The following is a 19,838-nucleotide window of genomic DNA, read 5'->3' on the forward strand; positions in this document are numbered from 1 at the left end:
CTTAAACTCTGGAACTCCCTCCGTAAACCTCTCATTCTGCCTTAAAGACGCTCCTTAAAACCTACCATCCGCCCTAATATCTCCTTGCGTGTCTCGGTGTCAAATTTTGTTTTATAACACTCCTGTTACTACGTTAAAGGCGCTATCTAAATACAAGTTGTTGTTGTGAATACCTATTTGCTGCAAAATAGTGTCCTACCATTCTGTAACACACTCGTCAGTGCCCCAAATACTTTACGATAACAAAATACTGCGGATGCTGGAAATCCGAAATAACAACAAAAATGCTGGAAAAACTCAGCAGGCCAGGCAACATCTGTGGAGAGAGAAATAGAGTTAACATTTTGGGTCGAAACCCTTCTACAGAACTGTAGAAGAGTTTCAACCTGAAACGTTGACTCTATTTCTCTCTCCACGGATGTTGCCTGGCCTGCTGAGTTTTTCCAGCATTTTTTGTTGTTATGCCAAAATACTTTAGCACCCCTACCGCAACATTTATTTAATTGGCAAGCAGTTTGAAAGTTAAATTGGAACATACCATTTGTTTACTCTGTTCTTATTTTAAATCATTTACTTTGCATTTCCAGGGAAGAATAGGGGATCCAGGCCCTAAGGGATTAAATGGATATCCTGTAAGTCTTCTCTGATATAAAAACATTGTGAACCTTTCTTTTCTAAATTTTGTTTGATATGTATGCAATTATGTGGAGGATGTATAATTTAACGTCAGTATTTTACGTTTGTCAGTGTCTTGTTTATCTGTTAAAGTAAAAAGGTATCTCCGATGGACCTGCTCCGCAGCTATGGAGTATACATTATTTGATTTGGATGTGACAAAGACTTGCACTTTTATGGTATTTTATTGCTCCCATCAAAAGTCTCAAGTGCTTCATATTCAATGAATTGCTTTGAAGTGCAGATGCTGTTGCTATTTAGGCAAACATGGTAGCCTTTCTGTGGACAGCAGAATCCCACACATACCAATGAGGTGAATAACCAGTTGATCTGCTTTAGGTGGTGTTGGTCAATGGAGGAATGCTGGCCAAGGCTGCTCTTCAAATAGTGCCATGGGATCTTTAGCGCCCACCTGAACCACCAGAGCAGACAAGTGGAGCCTTAGTTACATCTTGTTTGAATGATGGCACCTTCGATAATCCTTCACTCTCAACACTGCACTGTTTTTATATCATGTGCACAAGTCCTGAACCGAGGCTTGATCCCAAAACTTTCTGGCTTCGAGATGATAATGCTATGCTTGAGCTAAGCTAACAGTAAAGTGTACTTAGTGGCATTTCTGTCACTTGTGCGTAGTTACAGCTGTCATCTGAACACTGAGCAATTTAAGTCTGTCTGTGTGCAGACAAGAATTTATCTAAAAAGGTGCACTAAAGAAAATGGCAAGAGGGAATTAAACCCATAAATGCAGACATTTGCTCATGGTTGTAGTTGGGTATATTTATTTATATGTACTTGGCTGTATTTAATTCATTCACAGTATGTGGGCATCGCAAGGCCAGCATGTATTGCCCATCCCTAGTTGCCCTTGAGAAGGTGGTGGTGAGCCGCCTTCTTGAACCGCTGCAGTCCGTGTGGTGAAGGTACTCCCACAGTGCTGTTAGGGAGGGAGTTCCAGGATTTTGACTCAGCGACGATGAATGAACGGCGATATATTTCCAAGTCAGGATGGTGTATTTGTTGCTGTTGCTATTATGAAGTTATATATCAACAGTCGCCTTGAATTGCCTGCAGTGGCATTTTGCTAGCATCTGAGTGGGGAGACGCAATAGTGGACTAATAATGTAGAGAACGTTGATTAAAATCCCACCATGGCAGTTTGAGAATTTGGTTTCAGTTTTAAAATCTGTAAATAAGCTGGTGTCAGTGAAACCATGAAGCTGTCTGATTGTCAAAAAAAAAACAACTGGTTCACAAATGCTCATTGGGGAAGGAAACCTGCTGTCCTGGACCGATCTGGCCTATATGTGATTCCAGTCCCACACCAACATAGTTGATTCTTAACTGCCCTCAGATGATGCCTTGCAAGCCATACTTAGCACCAGCTTCTCGGGGCAACTAGGGATGGGCAATAAATGCTGGCCTTGCCAGCGACGTCCACATCCTAAGAATGAATTAAACAAGAAACCCCACAGGCACAACTGGCCTCATCCTCGGTTCATGAGCGTTGCCTTGGGAGGCCCAGACTATATTTTAAGACAGAGATGAGGAGAAACTTTTTCTCACAGAGGGTCGTGAGTCTTTGGAACTCTCTTCCTCAGAGGGCGGTGGAAGCGGAGTCTTAGAATATTTTTAAGGGAAAGGTAGATATATTCTTGATAAGCAAGGTGAAAAATTATCGGGGGTAGGCAGGAATGTGGAGTAATCAAATCAGCCATGATCTTATTGAATGGCGGAGCAGGCTCGAGGGGCCGAGTGGCCTACTCCTGCTCCTATTTCTTATGTTCGTATGTTTAAACAATCATGATTATCTGTAACATGTCTTCTCCTCAGGGTCAATCTGGAAGCTCTGGCACTGATGGTACCTTTGGCAAGATGGGGCCCCCAGGTGACCGAGGACCATTTGGATCAACTGGACTCCTTGGACCCCCTGGATATAAAGTATGTGTTACAATAGAAGAATGGCTGGCTATTACTGTTGACAGAAACAATAATAATATAAATTAAATCATTCCCATAGACTTGTTTGCAACCACAAGTTATTGCAGATGGCCTCAAACCGGAATCATCGTCCCAGATTTTGCGGTGGTAATGACGGCAAACTGTCAGCGTTCACCATCATTACCCCTCTGAAACTGACCATAACTTCAAGATTTAGCGCATGCGCAGCTAAATGCGGAAATCCTAAAGTTGCGGTCAGTTATTCACTGCTCTGCCACAGTTTGCGCTGTGGACCCCACCACCCCACCTCCCCACCATAGCCGGCAATCAGTGGAACCAATGAAAACTTAAGTTTTTCCATGCTATTATCACTGTTAAACACCCCGTTAAATGCTCAGCCTAGTTGGAATAGGTGTAACCGGGGTTTTAACAGCATATTGACTGATAAACAACCGTTCTGGCCCTGAAAAACTAATTTTATATTTGTGGAATGTCATATTTCTCCATTATGATAAAAATTACTAGATTTTATTTTAAATTTAAAAATCACGTTTTTTCATGATATTTCAGCTTCTACCTTAACCTCATATGTATGTCCCAATCTGTATTTCGCTCTCTAACATTTTTTTAAAGTGCAGATAATCAGTGCTTTTTATTTCTTAGTTTGCTGTCTGTGAGAATTCTTCAATGTTAGACATGCTTGATGACATCACTGCTGCTGTGCGCCAGCATTCCCCTTTTCCCCAACTATCAATTTCACATTGAGGAAGCTAAAATTCTCACCACAGTGGTCGTGAGATCTCTGTGGGCAGCTTTCTTCGAGGTCAGCGGCGATTGCCGTCACATCGCCACTGACTGCAAATTATGGGCCATCATTTCTTACTACAGGTATCTGGAATTCTGCTATCACTGAGCCCTGTGTCAGGAGTATGCTGTTAGTTAAATATATTTTGTATGTTTCCCAGTAATCTCCTATATCTTTTTTTCTTTTAACAGTTTCAGACTGTGCCTTAAAAATTTCACTGCTTGGGATTATGCATGATCAAAGGGGCATTGGGGGAGAAATTCGATTGGTTGCGCCAGCAATTAGCGCCTAAAGAGGCCGAGAAGTGGAGCGTTAGCCAATTTTCACCCGTGCGCAGTGAACCCAGCGCCTCTTGCTATATTGAGTGGGTTTTAGCGCCGGCGCTAAATCTTAGTGCCCGCTTGCGGGCGCAGGCAGATCATGACGTCATTTCAGTGTGCAACACCTTTTTGGCTTCCTGGACCGGAAATTGAGTGGCGCCCGCCTCCGTTCCGCCTGGCACTAATAGTGACAGCTTGCTGGAACGTTCCCAAGTCCTTCTCGGGCTGGGGGGGGGGCTATTTAAAGGGGACTGCACTAGTATAAAAGCGGCAGCCATTTTGGGTGGGCATCTTGCTGGTTGTTGGAGAGAGTTGCTGACCTTCAGTGGGAGAGCGTACTTTTCATTGAGCCAGCGGTGCCTTTGGACCTTCAGCCCTGTCCACAACAGTTTGCTGGTGAGATATTACTGCGTCTTACTTCTTTCACATTATAATGGGAGCTGCTTTGGAGGGGAACGTCCTGCTGGCTGAACATATGGCAAGGGCACAGAGGCGGAGGGAGAGAGGGCCGGGAATGGCCAGAAGGAGGAGGGCAATGGACGTCGCCAAATGCGACCGTACGCTGCCAGGGTTTTCAGGCAGCAGGTGTCATACATTGCCATGTTGGAGGAGCAGTGTATGCGAAGGCTCCAATTCGGAAAGGATGTGGTGACTGAGCTGTGCCACCTGCTTGCTGAAGATCTGCAGCCGCGGTTACGGTGCAGGTCCTCTCTGTCGGTGGCCGTCAAAGTCACTGTTGCCCTAATCTTTTTCGCCAGCGGCTCGTTTCAGGCAGCAACTGGGGACATTGCAAATATTTCTCAATTTGCGGTGCATTGCTGCATCCGGCAAGTTACAGCTGCCCTATATAGAAGGAGGCGGGAATTAATCACCTTCCCTTTGACCCTGGAGAAGCAGGGGGAGCGCGCACAGGGCTTCGCGGCTATAGCGGACTTCCCCATGGTGCAGGGCGCCATTGATTGCACACACGTGGCTTTGCGGGCGTCATTACAGAATCCCGAAGAGTTCCGCAACCGCAAGGGGTTCCACTCCCTCAATGTGCAGCTAGTCTGTGACCACCGGCAGATGATCATCGCGGTCAACGCCCAATTCCCTGGCAGCAGCCACGACACATTCATCCTGCGGCAGACCTCAGTGGCTGACCTTTTCGAGGCCCCAGCTCACCCATGAGGCTGGCTTCTTGGTGACTGGTGCACTATCAACAACACCAAAGACTACGAGTTGAACCTATACGAAGTAGGCTTTTATTGACTAAGAACTGGAGCATGCCTCTGCTAGTGGATCCATCCTAAGAGCTCCCGGGGGAAGGGTGGTGAGTCACCTTTATACCCGGGCTTAGGGGTGGAGCCAGGGGCGGAGACATGCCCGGACCTGTACAGAGTTAACAGTGGTTTACCACACAGACATGTACAGAGTTAGCAGTGGTTTACCACAGTGACAAGGGCTATCCTCTCTGCCCATGGCTCATGACCCCGCTCCGTTTGCCCAGCACCCCGGCAGAAGAGCATTACAACACCAGCCATCAGGCGACCAGGAACATTGTGGAGCACACAATCGGTGTGCTCAAGCAGCGGTTCCGTTGTCTCGACCATTCGGGGGGCGCCCTGCAGTACTCGCCCGAGCAAGTGTCGCGCATCGTCGTGGTCTGCTGCATGCTCCACAACCTGGCCATCCGACGCACCCAGCCAATGCCAGCCGACCTTGAAGGTCCAGCAGAGCAGGCGGATGAGGAGGAGGAGGAGGAAGACGGGCGGGGTCCAGAAACTGGAAGGGCCGTCCGTCAGAGGCTCATAAGGACTCGGTTCTAGGCCCCTCTGATGGAATGCTGGGTGTAATTGGAACAGTGCCCTCCAGTTCGCCCAAAGCCTATGAAGGCCACCATGCTTGTAAATAGTCTAGAGTTCCAGTGTAAATAAAACATTTTCTTTATTTTCCAAAAAGTGCTTCCTCCCAGCATGACAAAGCAATGGCAACAGAAAGCATAACTAACGAACGAACACATAACTGTCTGGCAAACCCGCGACACTACCCAAAACATGACTAACATTCACAGCAGTTGTAGACGGCCTTGAATTCTACAAATGAGACGTCTCAACAGCTCCCTCTACTCTTTACCCCTTGATGGAGATCTACTTCTCTTACGAGATCGGCCCCTTCCCTCCCTGCAGCTCCTCCGTAATTGGACCCCAGTGGCTGCGTCAAGGCTGGGGGACGCCTGCTGAGTGTCCGAAAGCGCAGAAGCCCCTGAGGGACGGCCTGGACGACCTCTGAGCTTGGAGGGCCCGGATGCTGACTGCTCCAACTGTGCATGGTTGGAAGCAGTCTGTCCTGCAGGTGGTGGCAGCTGCAGTGGAGACGTGCCAGCGGTGGCATCAGGAATGCTTACATCCTGAGAGCGGACACCTGCTCCGTGGTCGGCCGACACACTGGCACTCTGACGGGGCAGCACCGCAGCATGCGCCACAATCGGCTGGTCCACAGATTGATGGCCTGCTGTGGTGCTGCAAGGGCCCCGGGTAATCCTGCCTGATCCAGCTAGGGTGGCAGCAGTCAGTGTTCGCGTGGCCTCAATCTGCGTGTGCAGGAGGCCAGCAAGTGACTGCATGGCAGCACTGAGCACTTGCATGGCAGGTGCCAATGCTTCGAAGAAGCCCTGGACAGTCCTTTCCACTGCTTCGGACAAGGCCGGGACAGTCCTTTCCACTGCTTCGGACAAGGCCGGGACAGCCCTTTCCACTGCTTCGGTCAAGCCCTGGATAGACCTTTCCAGGGCTGGCCCGAAGTCCTGGACAGTCCTTTCCATTGCTGCCCCAAAGTCCTGTACACTCTTTGCCAGTGTGTCGATGGAGTCAGGCATCCTCCCCACTGCAGCCATCAGCTCAGTGTGCCTGAGCTGAGCCTGGGCGCTCATTTCTGAAAGGCTACGCACCTCCTCTGCACTCTGTGCAGCAGTCATCGTGGCCTGCCTCGCCCTCCAGGGAGACGGCTCCCGAGCTTCCCTACCCCCCTCGCGTTGCTGCAGCCCGCTGGTTCCTGCAACTGGTTCCTCATCAGAGACCCCCCCCTCCCCTCCACGGAACTACTATCCCCAGTCTCCAGATGGGCTGGCGCCCCTGAGGCTGGCACGGATGTTCCGGCTTCCTCCTGCTCGTCGCCTCCGGAGGCAGTGGCACTGGCAGCTTGAGGGCCCGGCTCCCGAGCTGGTGATGCAGCATCTGAAAGCAGGGAGGTTGAAGAGTGGCTTTAGCGAAAGGACAGGGTGGCAGCAAGGGATGCAAGATTGCTGCAATGCTATGACATGGGTCCAGAGTGAAAAAGCATGCTGGTGGGGGGAACAAGTGGAAGGAGACAGCTCAAAAAGGTGAGGACCTTACCATCACTGTGCACAATGGGGTCGGCAGCTCCAGTGGTGACAGGACCAATCATACGGCCTACAACAATCTGGTGGACTCTCTCTTCGAGATCCGTGAGAGTCTGGAGTTGAGGACGTCCTCCTCCGGTGCGAAGCTGCTCCTTGCGGTTCCTCGCCAGCTTGGCCTGCAGGAGAAAGGATGGGAAGTGATGAAACATGATGCCCTGAGTTGTCATCTCATGCCCCCCATGGTGGAAGAGCCCTTACATGATGCCCTGAGTTATCATCTCATGCCCCCTATGGTGGAATAGCCCTTACATCATGCCCTGAGTTGTCATCTCATGCCCCCCTGGTGGAAGAGCCCTTACATCATGCCCTGAGTTGTCATCTCATGCCCCCCATGGTAGAATAGCCCTTATATCATGCCCTGAGTTTAATGTGCATGTGTGTTCCCAGAAAGGGCCATGGGTGCTTGCTGACAGATGGCCAATGGGGCATCGCGCACCCTCTGGCCATAAAGTCAGGTGCAGATGGAGAGATGAAGAAATTTGCCGAAACACCACTCACCCTAACGACCCAAGTGAGGTCGTTGAATTTCTTCCTGCACTGCACAGGGCTCCTGGTCACCATGCTGTTGGAGTTGACCTTTTGAGAAACTTCCCTCCAAGCTCTTCGGTATTCCTTCTGATTAGGTCTCCTGCCATTGTCGGGGTACATCACATCTCGCCGGCGCTCCACTGCGCCTACCAATTCATCCAATGCCCCATTGGTAAAGCGCTCCACTCTCTGCCTCACCCTCTCTATCTTCTCAAAGTTTCTAACGCCACAGAATGGCCAGCTCCGATTTTGAGGCCTACAAGGCGCAGAGTGTGGCTGCTGATCCTTACTGACCCACCCCTTTAAGAGCTGGCCAGCGCCTGAAAGTCTCGTGGTCATCGGTAATTGACAGCATCTGCGCTGCGCCCGCCCGCCCCGATATTGAGTAGCGCCGCCAGGTTAGCGCCTTAGGAGTCCCGTGTAATGGCTGATTTTGCGCCTCAACCACCTTTAGGGGCGCTGCAACCCAATATTGCGCGAGGTGGCAATAAGTTGTGTAATGTATATACCTTTAAGGGGCGAACTACTTTTTACAGCTCATGTATACTGTAGTACCGGCAGTGACCACACCTGTATATAGCACTGAGTAGTAATCTGTACAGTTCAGTTCCAGAGTGAGCCACGTTGAGTAAACACCTGTTGCAGCGTTCTCCTGCAGTCTTGTGTCTTACTACTGACGGACACAACATTGGCGACGAGGCATATTTGATCCTACCTGCAACTCTGCATCACCTCCCAGGGATTCGTTCCTGGAGACCAGTAGATTGGAGGTCAAGGCCAGAGACACGGGCGTCGACCACGGGCAACCGCCCAGTCATCCAGCAGAGACTTGAGAATTGCGGGGGAGGCTGTTGAGAGCCAGGCTTGGCTTTCCAGTCGCGGTGGTCCAGTGAAACGGGCTGGCAACAGGTAGTGCGCAGACCCTTCCCGGACAGCGGCGGGCTAGAGCCCGACCGAGCGGCACAGCAAAGGGCCGAGCAGCGTTGACGCGAGAGAGAGCGAGAGAGAGGGCAGAGCGCACAGGGTGCAGCTGGTGTTCAGGGGCCAAGCAGCGTCGAGGAGAGGGAGAGAGACGCGCAGAAACCCGCGAGGCGCCGCCATTGCCACGAGGACCACCAAGAGCGGCGTTGGCAGCAGCGCAGGAGAAGCGCGCGAAACCTACAGGGCGCCGCCATTGCCACGAGGACCGCCGAGAGCGGCGTTGGCAGCAGCGGGGGAGGAAGGAAAGCGCGGGAGATGCCATTTTAAGCCATTTTAAACCACACCCAAAATGCCGAAGAGTGGCAGTATCACCGCATTTGACAATGAAGTCGAAGATTGGTCTACATATGTCGAACGAATAGAGGTATACTGCAAGGCAAATGAGGTGTCAGATGACAAGAAAGCGCCGGTATTGTTAAATTTAATGGGTGCAAAGACGTATGGCTTATTACGAAATCTAGTAACCCCAGCGAAGCCAGTGGAAAAGAGTTTTGGAGACATAGTGACGATATTACACCCACTGAACACCCTACTGCAAACTGGAGTGCCATGGAAGTGGAGTGACGAATGTAAACGAGCTTTCCAGAAGAGCAAAACACTAATCACATCGAAAGAGGTGTCAGCCCATTTCAACCCAGCACTACCAATTCAGTTGGCGTGTGATGCATCACCCTACGGCATTGGAGCGGTGCTGTCGCACAAATTCTCGGACGGCTCAGAGAGGCCAATAGCCTTTGCGTCACGATCACTACCCTCAGCCGGGCGTAACTACGCCCAGATTGACAGGGAGGCCCTCAGCCTAGTGTGGGGAGTGAAAAAGTTCAATCACTATCTGCACGGGCAGGAATTCACCTTGCTGACTGACCACCAGCCTCTTGTCTCCATTTTTAATCCGAAGAAGGGCGTTCCAGTGATGACTGCGCAACGACTACAAAGATGGTCACTCTTTCTATGAGATTGAATATAAGGGCACGAAACAGCATGGAAATGCTGATGGGCTATCACGCCTGCCACTGCCTACTGCGGAGGAAGCACCAGCAGTGGATCCTGTCGAAATATTTCATTCGACTATAGTTGAATACCTACTGGTAACTAACGCTCGTATAGAAAAGGAGACCCGAAATGACCCGACACTGTCTCGGGTATATGATTTGACGGTGAAGGGATGGCCAGCACATGGCGACTCACTGTTGCCAGCATTCTCGACAAGAAGAGAACAGCTGTCAGTGTGCCGGGGGACCTTGATGTGTGGATCCCGAATGGTAATTCCACCCAAGTTAAGGGATAGAGTGCTCAGTGAGCTTCATGAGGGTCATCTGGGAGGGGTAAAAATGAAAAGCCTTGCCAGGGCTTATGTGTGGTGGCCGGGAATCGATAAACAAATTGAGGACCTGACCAAGAGCTGCTCAGGATGCCAGAAAGTCCAAAATGCACCATCACATGCCCCTCTACACCCATGGGAGTGGCCCTCATCTCCATGGCAATGGGTGCATATTGATTTTGCTTGTCCATTCATGGACTCAATGTTTTTAATAGCCGTGGATGCGCACTCGAAATGGCCTGAGGTCATCAAAATGTCCTCCACCACCACGGAGAAAACTATTGCAGTCCTACGGACCATTTTTTGCCAGGAACGGCTTGCCAGAACAGATTTGCTCCGATAACGGACCACAGTTCGTGTCCGAAGAGTTCCGGAGGTTTATGAAGAAGAATGGGGTAAGGCATTACACATCCGCCCCGTATCATCCAGCCACAAATGGATTGGCTGAGAGGTTCGTAGAAACCTTTAAGAAGGCAATAAAGGCTATGTACAATGACAACATTCCGCTGCAGCATAAGGTGGACAATTTCCTGTTCGCCTACCGGAATGCGACACATGCAGTCACCAACCAGGCCCCGGCCATGATGTTCTTTAACCGAAGGTTAAGATTGCGCCTGGATTTGCTCAGACCAAACGTACGAAGAGATGTTGAGAGTAAGCAATTCCAGCACATCCATGAGAAGCCAACAAGGAGCTTCAATGTAGGGCAACCAGTCTTGGCCCGCGACTACCGAACAGAAAAATAGCAGCCAGGAACGATATGCACACGGCAGGGCCCACTAATGTACACAGTGGACGTTGGGGAGAACATCGTGAGACGCCATGTTGACCAGATCCTAGAGTCACAGGAACAAGTCAACCCCATGCCTCGCCCATACGTACCTGATGAGGAACCCGACGTACAGGTCGCATCTACCCCAGAAACAGTAGCATCGGAAGCTGATGACCCAACCGACGACAGGGTGCCAGAATCGCCTCCGCACCAAGAGCGAGACACTCGGGAAAGGCGCTATCCAGAAAGGATCAGAAAGCCTCCCCAAAGACTGAATATATAAATGGACTATTTTCAGCTAACGTTGTATGTTAAAAGTGTTAATTGTAATTAGTTTGATATTTAATTGTTAAATGAGTGTTATGGTACTGTTAATCTAAAAGGGGAGGAATTGTAATGTATATACCTTTAAGGGGGGAACTACTTTTTACAGCTCATGTATACTGTAGTACTGGCAGTGACCACACCTGTATATAGCACTGAGTAGTAATCTGTACAGTTCAGGTCCAGAGTGAGCCACGTTGAGTGAACACCTGTTGTACCGTTCTCCTGCAGTCTTGTGTCTTACTACTGATGGACACAACAAGTTGCATCTGGCTATAAAATTTGCGCAGCGCCAATTCTAATGCCCCAAGCGGGGCTATACCCAATTTCTAGACCATTGTCTTCACGAAAAAGTTATTCAAAACCTTTTCTTATTTGCTTGTGAGGAGGGAGCTCTCTGCCTATTTTATCACAACGGTATTACTCACAAATGATGTAAAATGCACTGAAACACGTCATTACATCATCTCTTGTTTTTGCAAAAGCAGAAAAAGCACTCCCAAACAGCTTTTCACAAAAGCAGCGCTCCTTTAACTTGCACAGCACAACCACTCTCAGCAAAATAGGGATGATGCATATGTTCTGATGAAGAGTTCCAACAAAATGTTGCCCATCTTTCTCTTGGGAACATAGGGGGCGCTACTTTTAGTGCCCCGAAAAAGTTAGCTCCCCTGCGCTTGAAATTCACTGGCAGCACACCAAGAGGGAGGCGGGGCGCTACTGGAAGCACCCCGCCTCCCTCTTGGGGCACTGCGAGTGAATAGCGCTGCGGCACATCGCGCCGCAGTACTGCAGGCCTTCCTCCCCTTATTAAAGGGGGGGGGGGGGCCTAGCGCAGAGCGACCAGGGATCGGAGTGCCGGCAAAAGAGCCCGGCACTCAAGAAGTGCCGGGCTCACGGAGCGCAGCCGGCACCCCCGTGGTGGGGCTGCACAGGAAGCCGGGGACAGCAACGGGGGCAGGTGCTGGCAGGCGGCCAGCAACAAAAATGGCTGCCCAGCACCTCCCCTTTAATTTGCGCTGCCCCGGCCGCAGGTAAGCCCCCTTCACCCTGTTGGACATAGCGTCCGGAGGTAAGTCAGGGGGTACTACCAAAGATCGTGGCTGGGGCGCGAGCGGGGTGCTGCTCATGGTGATGATGTCATCGCCGGAGGCGCAACGCCGCATGGCGCTAACGGTTACCGCCGCCGCTAACCACCTGCTGTATTTCACGGCAGGCGTTAGCGGCACTGCGCCCAGGCGCTAGTTGCTTTGCACCCCATTAGCGCCCTCTTAGGGCACCAATGGGAGGCGTATATCAACCGAATTTTTCCCCCATAGAAACAAGAGTAGGCCATTCAACCCCTCGAGCCGTTTCTGCCATTCAATGAGATCATGGCTGATCTGTGTCTTAACTCTATCCACCCACCTTAGTTCTAGGTCTGGCTCGTTTGGTGTTGACTGTATTTCCAGTGTTTTTTGTTATTTCGGTGCTTTTTAGATCGTGAATGGCGTCTGCTCTTGCAATGCATATATGACCATGTTAAAAGAAAGTACAAATCCAGTTCCATGGATTATAAAGATTAGATTTGCAGCCTTTTAATAACTTATTCAAATATACTCGGTGGACATGGAATTGTTTTTTTTTTAGCTTCAACTCAACCAGCTTGGGTTTGGAAAACTTAACTGGGGCGAATATTTTATTTGCATGTTCAAGCTGAAAAACACAAAACTGCATTGAAAAGGTATTAAAAAAGTATTTAAAAGATTTTAACCTGGAAACAATGCTGTACAATATTGGTGTATGAACCATTAACGCTTGTATGAAATTACTTTTACAAAGGTGTTAACCTGTTTATTTTAACAGGATAACTAATGTTGCTTTGTTGTTTCTGAGGTTATAGCTCCTACATCTTTTGAGTACAATACCTGGTCTTTGAAAATCAGCAGATATTTAAATGGCTTTGGCAACTCAACCATTAATGTTACTCCCAGAATAACATTTTGTTAAAGTATTACATTTAAGAGTTTTGGCCACTAAACCAATGGTCCCAGGCCCTGATTTAAATAATTGGGATTGAGAATCTGTCTGTAATTACCAAAATGGAGAACTTGTTTTTTTCAGGCATTTTCAAAAAGCACAGTCTATTCCTACCCTGGTTATCTTTTACTCCAGCATGAGACCAAATTGTCATTTTAAACCATATTGAAGCACAGAACTGGACATGCATTATCCATAAAAACAAAGGTGACCATATAATGAACATTTTTAAAAAGGGATAGGGAATGTTTATGCTCATCAAGGTGAAGGACTTTAGTACTGTGGAGTGCATTTTTTTCCAATTTCGGTATCCAGGATCTATGTCCAGCACCAGATGAAGAGTAAAGTTTCTTTTACTCTGCCCCAATAATGTGCTGTGGGGTCATATATCGAGAACTCCGTTGAGACTATCCAATTTAATTTTGCGTAGTACTCAAACATCTCACTGAGAGAAGAGCCCTCAATCCCATCAGTCTGGGCTGGACTCAAATCCAGGTCCCAGCGACCAAATGATTGGTGCAATATATATTTCTTTTTCTTTTGCCCCCTCTGAATATTTGTGAAAAGTCTTCAATCATTAAGTTTATTGGAAAATAGTCTCCTGTAACTGACTCTTGACACCTTTTCAGGGAAGAGAAGGAGCTGTCGGACCTGAAGGACCCTGCGGACAGAAGGGGGAGAAGGTAAAACATTTGTATTGAAGTGCGCAAACATTTCTGGAAGTATACTTTAGCCATATGCTGCCTGGGTTTCACAGACCTGCAACATTTTAGCAATTATGTTCTTCTTGCAGAATACCATTTAAGAATAATCAAAACAGTTTTTGTTCATGCAGCTGATTTGCAAACTTTTTTTTCTTCCCAATGATTTTGGATTTAGGGTGAAATGGGTCCACCAGGAGACATTGGCGTAGCAGGACTGAATGGGGAGCAGGTAATTATAACTTTTGAATTGATCGTTTTCCCATTGCAAATGAAAAGAGCAGAAAGTGCCTGATCAAATAACAACTTAAAGTCATGAATCAGTCATAGTTATTTTGTACAAGTAGAATATACCAGATATGCCAATGTTCACCTTTGTATGGAGTGATTATGCCACTCATTGCAGTAGGTATGGCCTGATGGCACATTGCAGTGAGTTAGCTTGGCACGTCAAGCAACGTTCCCTATAATCTGCCGGTCCCGCGCAGCCCAGGACCAGCTTTTGCAATGTTACGATTCAACTGTGATTGTGGTAGCAATCTAGTTTATCCATTCTCAACTGGAGCAGTCTCTTAGCAGAAGCAGTACATTCCCTCAAAAGAGTCAAATCAGAAGGGACTGATGATTCATATCACTCATACAGACTTCTACCATCCTTTTATGGAGTAACAATGGGAGATCTCTTTCAGTTATATGTTTTATGTTGTTGCATTATATGCATGTATTTGGTCATTTTATCAATACCTGATGTATATGGTGCAAAGGTATAAAGTGGATTGTGCACTAATTTGCCAGCTTATGCAGTTTTTACTGTGTTTGCCCCCATGAGTCAGGAAGTTGTTATTGTGAGAGCTATTTCACCCTCCCTGTTAAGTTCCTTGGCAGTAGGACAGGAATGGAGGCCTGACATTGAAGTGGTGCTCTGGAATCGGCCTTAAAAAGTAAATAATTTCCCCTTGGACTGAGCCATCTTCCATAATATCTCAACCCACCTCAGTTAGGTATATTGGGCGGGGCGGGGGGGGGGTGGCGCGGTGGAGTGGGGGTCATGCTATTGGCAGTCTATCATAAAATATACTTTTTTGCATTTAAACTTAACTAGCCCGATAACAAGAGCAAAATGTCATACTTTGCCCTGGATAAAGGTTAGGAACACACTAACTGGGAAATGTTCAGTGCAGAAGCACTTGTGATGAACCACATTGCTAAGAAGATATAGTGTGCCACCAAGCTGCCCACTGAGAAGTTTTCACACCTGAAAGAGACCCCACGGCCAAAACATTTCTAAACGTGCATCCTAGAATGTGTACCATCAGCAGCCACTCTGCTTTGAGTTTCTAACATGTAGCTTATGTTCACAGAAGATTATTTTAGAATTACTGTAATTGTTTCTCTTCTGACAGGGTGAATCTGGAGGTGCAGGAGAAGAAGGCCTTGCTGGAAAAAAGGGGGAACAAGTCAGTATTCTAAATGGATAATGATGGGGCTTGTTTTCTCTACTTCCCTGACAATTTTGGTGGTTGTTTTTGTATCTAGAAAGTCCTCCTTTGGATAGTGGTGTGACGTAGCAGGAGGATTCACAGTCTGACAGGCCGCAACGTGAATACTCCTTCCATGGCCGTAAACGTCATTATACCAGCCAATAGTATGGTGAGAGCTATACGGCAGGTGGGTTTTAATGGGCTTCCACAACCCATACGCTGATGGGGGCCCCACGCACCGACCGGACACAAGTATCCCCACTGGATGTCAAACCAGCATTCGGAGCCGGAGTTCTGGTCTCCACTTGCCAGGACTGTCTGGGGCGAGGTCAAATGCCCTGCACCTTCAGACTCTGAGGCAGGATCGCTACCACTAAGCCAATGGCTCGCTCCCAACACTTGTGGTTAACTGCTTATTGTAACATGCAGTTTGAAGCTGTTGTTTACATTGTAGATTTTTGATACTTTCAATACAATTACTACAATATTATTCCAAAAGTTGATTAAGATCAAGGCTACTGTGTAAGGATGTATTTTGCATGGAATTTTTTCCCCTCTTATGTTTTCCACATGCATATTGTAAATTCTTAGTTGCATCTTAATGAGAACTACCATTTCAGATCAGAAAGAGGCACTGGGCACTCAGTTGACACCAGCTCCAAGCTCAGTAAGCCTTTTCAGTCCCTCATGCTGTACAGCTGAGTGCCATTCTATAAAGTTAACGGATTCAATTCAAAACTGGCATAATTCAATGACGTAACCATTGCTGATTCCTGAACAAGATTTTGTCTCAATGCCATTAACATTCTGTGCTAACCTGCCACTCCCATGTGTTTTAATATTTTCGTTATGGCCAAGGCCAGTTGTTGATGAAATGAGCAACCCAACTGAAGACTTTCACTTTCACCATGGTGTGGAGAAACCTGCATTGCCCTTGTCTTTCAAATTCAGCTGCGTTTGAGCACCTGCACTTAACAAGTGCTGGAATTGTGGGTGGCCCATTACCTCGAGCCGTGCTTTTCAAAGAAGTAATCATGTCTGGATCCTGAATAGTGCCTGTTTCTCAAACTCTCCAGCATTCATCTCAGTTGGACGAGAGTCCTTAAATGTCAGGTGGGCTATTTAACAGAGAATTGTGCCCAGCTGAGGTACTCCACCGTGGTGAAACAGAGATCAGATACCGTCCTCCTTTCTCTACCTGAATGGCACCTCTCATTTCCTGATCACACACGGCAAAGGCAGTGCTCGTGAAGTGAATGGCCCAGATTCTCTGACTTCCTGGTTCATTGAGATTGTGTGGTGGTGAACAGCCAGCATTGGATGGAAGTGTTTGCAAAACCATTAGCATGGCTGAACCTATCCCCAAAAATATTCAATGTGCAAAGAAAGTCACCTAATCCAGAATCTATAATTTTTAGTTCATAAACAACTGCGTTGGGTCTATTGTACTTATATTTTCATTGCTTTTTAGTATCTCTTAAAACGTGTGATTTGAACAGTATTTGGTTTGGCTTCAAAGGGTGACCCAGGAAGCTCTGGGATACTTGGTCCAGCAGGAACTAAGGGAGAACCAGGAGATGAGGGATTACAAGGGCCTCCAGGAGAGACAGGCAAACCTGGAAAAAAGGTAATGAATGTTTGGTATATGACATTGTGTACTATCAGCATACATAAGAATATCAGAATAAAGAAAGGCCTGACAAACCCATTCTTTTTGATAGATTAACCCACCCTTATCTGCCTCTTAACATTTCCTTTCCTTGTTTCTCCAAAAACACATTGAATTGTCTTTTGAACTGATATTTATACTGTTTCCTTAAATGGCGTTCCCTGGTATTGATATGTTGACTTTGTGAAACCCATTTAGCGGCATTCAGTTTTTTAAATATGTATCACACATATTCAATGGAAAATAAAATCAGGCGGCGCGTAAAACGGGCTGCCATTTGCTATCGCTCATTTTACGCTGTGCAACATGAATTTTGCCCCCATATACTTACTTTATTTCCCACTTAAAGTCTACAGGCAAACCACTGCCACCTTGACAGATGGGACCTATTCTATCAAAAGTTATGATGATGCCAGATACGTGTACTGAAAACTGATATATTGGTCGCTTTGATATCCATTTATTTCCATCATAACTTAATTGTAGCTTCTGTCTCACAAAACAAAAATCACAAACTTACAATGTCAAAAATAGATTATCTGAACACCTTGGTACTTGAGACACAATCCCACCACAACTCCAGTGGGAGTGGCAGAAAGGCCGAAAAATAGCTGGTACCCAGAGACTACAAGTCATGGCCTAATGCTGGGGATTCCTTGGGGGTCTTTCAGTCGGCGGAGGCAAGATCGACGGCAGATATGTCCATTGAGAGCCCAGAACCACTCCCAGACCACACTCAGGATAAAAAAGAGGACTCTTCCCCTGACTTGGAAAGTCTCCTGTGATCAGCAACAGAGGTTCCTGGTGGGTACCAGACTGGCATAATTGCAAGGATCACAAACCCTATGGATTTTCAGGGCCCTTATGTGTCTTTGATATTTTGTGTGTTGTCAGGCTGCCTATCAACCCAACTTGACCAACACCAACTGCCACGGGTTACTTCAAATTTAAATGGCTGAATTAGATTGTGGCACAAGTCAGGTTAATATGTTTCGGTTGATGTTTCGGGTCGAAACCCTTCTTCAAAACTGGAATTTCATTCCAGCATCTGCAGTATTTTGCTATCGTAATATGTTTCGGTGTTTGTCAGAATTGCTTAAATGATTCTTAGAGCCTCAAGTCGCTTTGTTTCAGTCACTTCAGACCTTAATATCTGATTCGCACCACACAACTTTAGCGTCCATGTCAAGCTGAAATTTATACAGGTAGACTATCCTTTATCCGAAAACCTTGGGACCAGCTGTGTTTTGGTTTTCGGAATTTTTCGGATTTCAGAAGGTTTTCATCTCCGTATCTGACAACAAACACTGTTGCTTAGCAACAGCTTGTAAACACTCGGGCCCTGCCTTGGAAGCGTCTCTGAAGCTGTTGCTAAGCTACAGAGACTCTTTCCACAGCCTGACTGTTTAAAAAAATGCTAGGGGAAGAAAAAAAATGCTAGGGGAAGAAAAAAAACCTAACAAAACGGCTGCTGATTTCTGCCGTTAGATCGAGGTTTCCAGCTCCCCCTGCTCCGTATCTGAATTCCTTGACTTAGCGGGGGTCTGGGGCTCGACTGCCACCGCCAGTTGTGGGAAAGCCGGATATCGGCTGACTCCTACACTAAGCTGGCCCGCAAATCAGGTCGGTTGGGGGGGGTGGGTGAAGAAAAGACTATCGGACGGGCTGCTGCAGCTATCGGACGGGCCGCTGTATTGTTGGGTTCACTCTCCCGGTACCTCCTTCACACTGCCCAGCTCGGCCTGCAATCTCCTACCCAGGAGGGAACTCTGTGACCCTCTGCCCTGCTCACAGGGAAAGGCAGAGCTCCCGGACCACTCCTGTCATGTTTGGCGCCACTCGGGTCATGTCATGCGCACGACTTACGCTCCACGAAAAAACTTTCGGTTTTTAGAGGTTTTCGGTTTTCGGAAGTGCGGATAAAGGATAGTCTACCTGTAATGTTAAATGCATCCTAACTGTGTTGAGAATTCTAAACATCAAATTAAAGTGTGAAGGCTTCACATTAATAATTGGTTCACACGTATTGGAAGATCTAGTTATTTTATTTCTTGTTTTCTATATGACAGGGAGAAATGGGGTCTGAAGGTGATCGAGGGGATCTTGGGCCAAACGGAGAAAAGGTAAAAACATTGTTTTTTAAATATCTGGATGCGTGTAACAAACAAACTAAATTGAAAACACTTCTAAATATGAACTCTCTTAATTTCTATTGTCATGCTCTTAAAGAAAAGTTGCAACATATGGACCTTGATCTCTCTACTTTCTTGGCATAATGCTAGTTTTTTTTTAGATGAGAAAAATCTAGATAATGTGTAAAGGTCAATCATGCAGGGCATCAAGGTTGAAAAGAGTATGAGGGAAGATGTAATAAATGAAGAAATAATGGCTAGATTATTCCAAGTTTGGGTTTTCTAAGTTTGTAGGAGTAAGGAAAAATTGATGGATTTCACTGTTTTATGGGCCTGGAAAAAAATCAGTGGAGCTACATGTTTTAAATTAAATATAGCTTGAGCTTACTCAACCCCCTTTATTAGTTCTATGTAGTTCAGAGTTGCTGTCGTTCCTGTTAGCTTGGACTATATTTTAGAACCAGCATTTGTTTTGAATGAATTTCAGTAGGCATTTAAGCAAATAGGGGACAGATAGTAACCAATAGCAAATTATGCCGACTGTGTTTCAAGATGTGTTGTCTGCACCAACAGGAAACAAATCTCAAGGAGATGGGAGCCATGTGTGGTGCCAAGGAACCCAAATAGTAATTTAAGGACCATAAATGGATTTTCTAATTGGTGAGGTTCCCAAGCACAAGAAAAAACAGATGCTAGGAACACCACAAATCCAAGCAACTGAACTGAAGGGAGCCCAGTAGAGGAAGCT

General features: G+C 47.1%; 1 protein-coding gene across 3 annotated transcripts in view; it reads left to right on the forward strand.

Annotated features, from left to right (window-relative positions):
* LOC147101827 (uncharacterized) overlaps nt 1-19,838 on the forward strand; it is a 99,796-nt gene that overhangs the window by 22,948 nt on the left and 57,010 nt on the right. For all 3 annotated transcript variants that reach the window (XM_085965803.1, XM_085965800.1, XM_085965801.1), the window contains 7 exons: nt 588-632; nt 2,509-2,616; nt 13,737-13,790; nt 13,987-14,040; nt 15,212-15,265; nt 16,809-16,916; nt 19,028-19,081. In XM_085965803.1, coding sequence (XP_085821929.1) covers nt 588-632; nt 2,509-2,616; nt 13,737-13,790; nt 13,987-14,040; nt 15,212-15,265; nt 16,809-16,916; nt 19,028-19,081 — 477 coding nt within the window. The remainder of the gene's footprint in view (nt 1-587; nt 633-2,508; nt 2,617-13,736; nt 13,791-13,986; nt 14,041-15,211; nt 15,266-16,808; nt 16,917-19,027; nt 19,082-19,838) is intronic.

This window comes from Somniosus microcephalus, chromosome 23 (assembly GCF_052327205.1).
Source record: "Somniosus microcephalus isolate GS21.2 chromosome 23, FLI_Smic_1.0, whole genome shotgun sequence".
Classification (NCBI taxonomy): Eukaryota; Metazoa; Chordata; class Chondrichthyes; order Squaliformes; family Somniosidae; genus Somniosus; species Somniosus microcephalus.